The 7772-nt window shown below is 38.8% G+C and overlaps 1 protein-coding gene across 2 annotated transcripts in view; it reads left to right on the top strand.

Moving 5' to 3' along the window:
• The first annotated feature begins 37 nt into the window (after positions 1 to 37).
• SASS6 (SAS-6 centriolar assembly protein) overlaps positions 38 to 7772 on the top strand; it is a 46511-nt gene continuing 38776 nt past the window's right edge. For both annotated transcript variants that reach the window (XM_032867212.1, XM_032867213.1), the window contains exons 1-2: positions 38 to 291; positions 5518 to 5578. In XM_032867212.1, the coding sequence (XP_032723103.1) occupies positions 227 to 291; positions 5518 to 5578 (126 nt within the window). In that variant the 5' untranslated portion in view covers positions 38 to 226. The remainder of the gene's footprint in view (positions 292 to 5517; positions 5579 to 7772) is intronic.

The raw sequence follows: 7772 nt of genomic DNA, 5'->3' as shown, positions 1-7772 counted from the left end.
GTCAATACCCGGAACTGCCCCCCCATCTTCTGCAAAACCGGAAGAAACTGATGGTGGCTGACGAGGTCCAAGTCTTCCCCGCTTTCCCTCTGTTTCTGTTTCCCCGCCTCCTCAGCGGAAGCCGAGCGCCAAACTCAAATTTTAGCAGGACCCGGACTCCTTTAGGCTAGTTCGTGGGCTGGGCCTGCTGGACTTTTCCGGTTACTGGCAGGGGCAGCGGGCCAACATGAGCCAGGTTCTGTTCCAGGAGCTAGTCCCACTGCAGGTGAAATGCAAAGACTGCGAGGAGAGGTGAGGTTCTGCGTTACCCCGTGCCCGCGGGTGGCGGTTGGGGTCCGGCCAAGGCGGAGGACGGGGAGAGGGGGAAGATGGCGGCTCTGGCCAGTGGCCACCGGCTTGCGGCTGGGTGTGCGGCTGGCGTCCCGGGACGCGGAGAGAGTCCCGCTTGGAACCTAAGTTAGCTGCGGAGGGCGCAGAAGGGAGAGTACGAGGAAATGGAAAGCTGACCCGCGTCAAGTTAATTTCCAAAAAAAAAAGAAAACAAAAAACCTAGCTCTGAACGGCATCATAGAAGATTATAGCCCTGCTCTTTCGTTCTGAAAAAGTTAATTTTGTCTGGAGAAGTGAAATAATTTACACGAGAGCTTACAATAAATTCACGGCCAGAGTGGCGCTAGAACTTTGGTCTTGGCTCCCAGCCCTTTTTTCACTCTTTGGATTATATTGGAAGTAAATTTAAGCTTCAACTTAAAACAGTTTTTAGGGCGCAGTGCCTTTTCTTTACATTAGTTACTAAAAATAAATAACGTTTACTCGACTAAAAACAGTAGAGGAAATGGTAAATTTCATTCATTCATTTAACAAATACTGCTTACTGGCAAAACACCTTGCCGGGTACTGGGGACATAGTGGTCAGGAAGAACAGTCCCTGTTTCCGTGGAGGTTACAGTCCAGTGGAGGAGGAAATAAAGGCCAGTCTCACAGCTAAACGCAAAATTACGACTTTGACAAAGGTGGTGGTGCTGTTGGGGTTTAATTTGAAGCCAGGAGATTTCGATTTTGTTACGCCTCAATGGCTGACTCCTCTCTCAACCTCGTTTCCTCATTTGTAAAACTGACTTAAGGTGCCTGCGTACATGATATGAGGATGAATCCTGAAGATGTTTATGGAAACTAAATGGTTGGAAATGTGACGTTAGAAATGAAGACATTGCTTTATTGAGTAATGTGAAGCTAGCTTATAGTTCAGAATTAGGTCTAACGTCAGTCCACAGGTCAGGCAAGGAGATACCAAAACTAGCAGTTACAGGTGGAGATACTGTAGGGTATTTGATTTGGTCATTCTTTTGTGCTGTTCAGTATGAGAGTCACGTATGGTTACTGGACTTTTGAAATGGAGCTAATCCGAACTGATGTGTGGTAAGAGTAAAATGCACATTGAATTTTGAAGATTTACTTACGAAAAAGAATGTAAAATATCTTAATTTTTATGTTGCCTGTAAAGATGACACTATTTTGGATATATTGAATATAATATATGTGGGATATAAATTATTAATAGAACAAATGTTAATAAATATATTCTGTATATCATAAACATTGGAAATATTTATATTTAACATATTGATTATATTTAAGAAAATTATTACAGTTAATTTACCTCTTCCTTTTAAAATTTTTTAATGTGGTTTCTAGAGAATTTAAAATTATATTTTTGGCTCATATTTGTGGCCTCCGTTGTATCTCTGTTGGACAGCCCTGTTTTGGAATAATTTTAGAACTATAAAGGGGGAGAGCATCATTTCTGATTCTAAAACTGGAACTCCTAATTCTTCTCCATTTCATTATATTGTCATCACAGTTACCTTCTTAAAACGCATTATCAATCATTTTACTTCTCTTGTTTAGAAATCTTTGATATATTTCTATCACGTATAACAGGGATCAGCAAACGAGCCCATGGGCCAGGTGGCCTTCTGCCCGTTTTTTTAAGTAAAGTTTTATTGGAACACAGCCATTCTCATTTAAGAATTGTCAAGCTGCTTTTGTGCCGTAAGAGCAGACGTGAATAATTGTGACCGAGACCTTTGGCCTGCAAAGCCTAAAGTATTTACTATCTGGCCCTTTACAGAAAATATGCTGGCCCCTGACCCATAGGGAAAGTAATCCAGACTTTAAATATTCAAGGCCGGTTCAGCTCAACAAATATTTATGAATACCTACTGTGTGCCAGGAATTGTCCTACCTGCTGAAATGGTCTAGCTTCCTCTCTCTTTACTCCTCTGCCTCCCGACGACGACGACAACAACAACAATGAAAACAATTTTCATTCTGGGCCTCAAGGAACTCACACTTAATAGGGGAAACAAAAAGATCTTCTTGGGAGAGGTAGAATAGCACAGGTTAAGAGTTCAGGCTCTGGAGCCATATTATCTGGGTTTAAATCTCATTTCTGTCACTTATTGACTGATACCGTACAATCATTTTTTTCTTTGTGTCTCATCTTTAAATTAATGATGATAAAAGTAACTGCCTCATGGGATTATTAGGAGGATGAAATGAGTTAATACATACACAGTGTTTAAAACAGTGCCTGAAGTAGTATAAGCGTGCACTAAACATTCAGTTATTATTAAGATGTGATTAATGCATGAAGTGACATCAGTGCACTAAAGTCATAAGAAGGAACTTCAGGAAGATAACTCAGAGAACTCTGGAGGGAAGTAATGCAGATTTTGAAGCCCATGGTTTGACACCAACCTCTTTTTTAATTTTTGTTTTAGAAGTTCTGTTCCCCATATGCTAGTCATGTAAGACTACTTATCCATTGCATGTACCTCATACTCTCAGTACCATATCCTTATTCCTGTTCTTCTCCCTGCCTCAAATGGTTTTTCATAACCTTCAAGGTTTGTCTTAAATCCCTTCATTATAAGGACCTTTTCAAAGTTGCCAAAGTTGAAATTAATTGCCCTTATTCATTTATTAGATAGCACAGTGAAGGTGAAAGGTCTGAGTTCTAATTTGGGCTCTGTAAGTTGGCTTTAACCAAGTTTGTAACAGTGCACCTCAGGTTCTTCCTTTGTAAGACAGACATAACTATTAACTTAGTAAGATTGTTGTTAAATAAGATATATGTAAAGCACAGGGTAGGTATTCAGTAGTGTGGGTGCTCAGCGTTAGCAGTCCTTCCCTTCCTTCCCCTGAAGCGCTAAAATGCTAAAATACAGTCAGAAGCAAAGTCTGGATAGAGTCATTTAATCTGATTTGAGGACATGGACCGTGTTTGTTTCTGTTTGTATCCCTAGCATCCAGCATACTACCTGGTTTACAGTAGCTTTTATTTGTTTGAATTGAAAGGCTCAGGTCACAGCTTCTAGGTGGCGGAGGTGGGCTAGAATCCAATTCTGATAATGCCAAATCTGACTGAGAGGGAGGATGTTATGTGAATTTATGCATTGTTCGGAGTATGAGATTTATTTTGAGAAATAGCATTTTTATGAGTTTTTATTGATTTGTTTTATATTGTCCCTCTGACAACCATTTAATGGAGAAAATAAGATTGTGATTTCAGATACTGTATTTTCTGAAAGCTCAGGTTTTTCTACAGTATATTTTGGGGCAAGAAGGAGAGGTTTAATCTATGGGCCTTTCCTCCTCCCTTTTTCTCCTGAAAGTAATGCATTATAGACATTTGGAATATATGCAACAATATCATTAATATCCTTCTTAAATTATATTAATGTGATTCTTCCAGTAGTATCTAAAGAATACTTTGCTAAATGATTTTTTGATTTTTTTTTTTAAAACAAATTTATCAAGTATGACAGGACTTTTGAAAGTGTATGTCACCATAAAAAGTTACCTACTGCAATGTCACATCCCCTGTGGCAGGATGTTTTAGAAAAAACTGCAAGACAAAAACCAAGCATAATGACAGTATAGATCAGGAAAGGTTCTCACAAACCCAACTCAATTCACTTATCTTACAGATTAGGAAATTGAAAGTTTTTTCCCCCAAGAATACTTAATTTTTCTTAAATTATTTTATTTATTTGTCGGAGAAGGAGAGCGAGAGAGCGAGAGCCACACACACACAAGCAAGGGGAGCTGCAGGCAGCTGCTACTGAGCAGGGAACCTGATGCAGGACTTGATCCCAGCACCCTGGGATCATGACCTGAGCCAAAAGCAGACACTTAACAGGCTGAGCCATCCAGGCATCCCCAAAATACTTCATTTAAGTAGAATTAGAGTAGAAATATAATGTTTTACATATATTGCGCTAGATAATAGAAAAATAGAAAACATTTTCTGTTCTAAAAATAATTCTTCCTATCTGTGGTATTTGCCAGTGCTGCTTGTTCTTTTTCAGATAATGTAAGTTATGGTAACCTTATCATATGGTAATGTCATCATACTAAGATTTAGCATCCAATCATTTGTTCAATAGGAAGTTTAACTAAAATGACATAAAAAAGCCAAAAAAATTATTTTTAAGTTGGAGCATAAAAAAATCTGGACAATTGAATCTGTTCTTGGTCAACTGTTACCAAATTTTTCCAACAGTTGGTTGCTATACCTTTTACTTCTTTTACTTCTGCACTGGATAAGTAGCAGAATATGGGAAAATTTTAAAACAACTTTGGAAGAATAGCCTAAAATTCTATTTACTTTTGTTTCCTACACATCAGGAAACAGCCATTGTTATTTAATTCTAGCAAAATATAGAACTTTTGTACTGAGATGTTTTTTCACCAGTTCTTCCCTTTATTTCCTTGATCATTTAAGCATCTTTGCTCAGTTTGATAAATGGTTATGAGCACCTTGATTTATATGCCTCTGTCTGATGCTGAATTCTCTGAGATGCAACAGAGAATGTGGAAAGCTATGGGTTTTTTTGAAGTTTAGAGTTACTCTAGGTTAAGGTGGGTAATACACTGTTGACGTACTTCCATGGATGTATTGAATAGGGACTATATTGAGCAGATGTATTTGGTGGATTTTGTGTATGTATAAGGGAGGGGAATGTGTTATCTTACTTCCTGGATTGTAAACATTCCATGTATTCCAGTACTGCTTCACATTTTAAGTTTTTTAAATGGAATCTTATAAATCAATTAGATTGTTTGAAATGGTAAATTTTTTTAATGTAGGAAATTGTTATTAAGTCATTGGTTTGTTTGGCTTTCAGTAGGTGCTATTTCAGGGTCTGGGCAGTAGGTTATATTCCAGGCCAGTAATGGGAATTCCACATCGTTTATCTCATTTGATTCTCACAACAATCCCATTTTATAGGAGAGAAAAAAACAATCTCTGGTAAAAACCTGATTATTCACTAGTGGAAGAACAAGAACTTAAACTTCAAATCTGGTATGCTTCCGAAATATCTGTTCATAACTTAGGGAATACCAGTGGAAGATCTTACAGCTTAAGACTGAAAACTTCAGCTCGGATGAATGAGTGCTAATTCCTTCCATACGAATGTTTCTGACAATTGGGTATATCTTTTCGTACAGGAGAGTAAGTGTTAGAGTGAGCATTGAACTACAGTCAGTTTCCAATCCAGTTCACAGAAAGGTTGGTATTAATTTCTTTTGAAATATTTTCATTTTGGGGGGGAAATGTAATTTCTATGCATTATAATTATTTTTGTTCTTTAAGAATGTGAGCTCTTTTATTACACCAACTTGCTTTTTAGTTTTGGGCCAGTTTGCAACTTGCAAATCTGGGGTGGTAGAATCTACTAAGACAATGACTGAGAGATTATTATACCATACATTTCTTTTTTTTTCCTTTTAAAGATTTTATTTGTTTATTTATTTATTTGACAGAGATCACAAGTAGAGAGGCGGGGGTGGGGGGGTGGGGAAGCAGGCTCCCTGCTGAGCAGAGAGCCCAATGCAGGGCTCTATCCCAGGACCCTCAGATCATGACCTGAGCTGAAGACAGAGGTTCCAACCCAGGCGCCCCTATGCCATATATTTCTTCCTCTTCTTTTTTTTTTTTTTTTTTTTTTAAGATTTTACTTATTTATTTGGTTGGGGAGGAGTGTGCATGTGGGGGAAGGGACAGAGGGAGAGAGCACAAAGAGAGTCTCAAGCAGACTCCTCGCTGAGTGTGCCCTACTCAGGACTTGATCTCACGACCCTGAAATCATGACCTGAGCTGAAATGAAGAGTCAGATGCCCCACTGACTGAGGCATCCAGGTGCTCCTGTACCATCTGTTTCTAAAGCATACAGGAAGGGTTGGGGATTGGGAGAATTGGTTAGGTTTGCCCAATACCCTTATAAGTTGCTAGAATATATATTGCTACCCTGTAGAATTGGCGTTTCATGTTGCACATGTGAGGATAGAATGAATGGAAGCACTGCAAAGAGATATTTTTGAATCTGTACCTTTTGAAGGGAAGCTTTTAGAGCATCAGTCCTATATGATCTTCAAAAGTATGAGTCATTAGCAGTGATATGGATACAGACAAGATGACTAAGAAGTACAGCATCTGTTTTCTCTGTGTCATAGCTTTCCCTAAACATGATATTCAAGGACCTTGTAGTATTAGTAGTAGCTTCAGTTTTTTATAGCATCTTGGGGTGAATTTCAAGAAGTACTGCAGTAGAAGCTGCCTAAAGAACAGGACGTTCTGAGGTAGAGCAAATACCCAGATTGCTAATTTTCTGGAGAAGAGATTATATGTTATATTTTTTACATGTTATTCCTTAGGCCTTCTGTTCCTCTTCATTTTCTAGCTCTACCCATAAGTGTTCAGATTTTTCTAGGACCCTAGCAGTTCCTCCGTAGCCATAAGTAGATTTTATTTCAAAGTGGAAGCTTATTCTTAACCTGAGTGCTGATTAGTTCTTCATTAGGCCTCCATCATCTTGTTGCTATGTCTGTTTTCGTCACATAAGTGTTCTCTAAAGTACATAATTTCTGTGTACTTCTCTGTCAGCTTTAGCTGCTGTGATGTTCTGCCATACTGTAAGTTTATGTAGAAAGTGGTCTTTATGAAAGATATTTACTTCATGTGAAACTGAAAACAGATGGAGCTCCATGTCACCGGCCACCTGGAGTAGGAGAGAATAGGCCCATAGGAAGAAGCCCTGGCAACATGTTACTTGATACTCCTGTCCTCTGCCTGAGAGGCAAATACTCCTTTATTAGGATACATGATTGCTTGTCATTTCAGCTGATATATTGGCAGTTTTGAAATATTAGACAATTAACTTGTGGGAAACTGAAAATATAATTGAATATGATGTGGCCAGTGGTAAAATATTATCATGGTATAGTGCAGCAAGGACTAGGTCTCAATTCTTCCAAGCCTCTAATAGGAAGGTATTCCTCAGCCTTCAACTGCTAACATTTAATTAGTTTGTATAGACCCCTACATGGCTCTCAAGGAGCAGAATATCTACCCCTGTTTAAGATTCTTAAGTCTCTTGAAGACTAATGAAAACCCAGCTGTACCAGAAAACAAAGTCACCTGAAGAATATTGGTGATACATTGTTGTTATTGGATAATTTCACATTTTTTTAAATTAATTTATTTATTTGACAGACAGAGATCACAAGTAGGCAGAGAGGCAGGCAGAGAGAGAGAGAGGAGGAAGCAGGCTCCCTGCCAAGCAGAGAGTCCAATGCGGGGCTCGATCCCAGGACCCTGGGATCATGATCTGAGCCGAACGCAGAGGATTTAACCCACTGAGCCACCCAGGCACCCGGATAATTTCACTTCTAAGAAGGAAGAAATTTCTCTAAAAGCCTATTTA

This window comes from Lontra canadensis, unplaced genomic scaffold (assembly GCF_010015895.1).
Source record: "Lontra canadensis isolate GAN:19392208 unplaced genomic scaffold, GSC_riverotter_1.0 scaffold33, whole genome shotgun sequence".
NCBI lineage: Eukaryota > Metazoa > Chordata > Mammalia > Carnivora > Mustelidae > Lontra > Lontra canadensis.
This window is presented reverse-complemented; position numbering and strand designations above follow the sequence as displayed.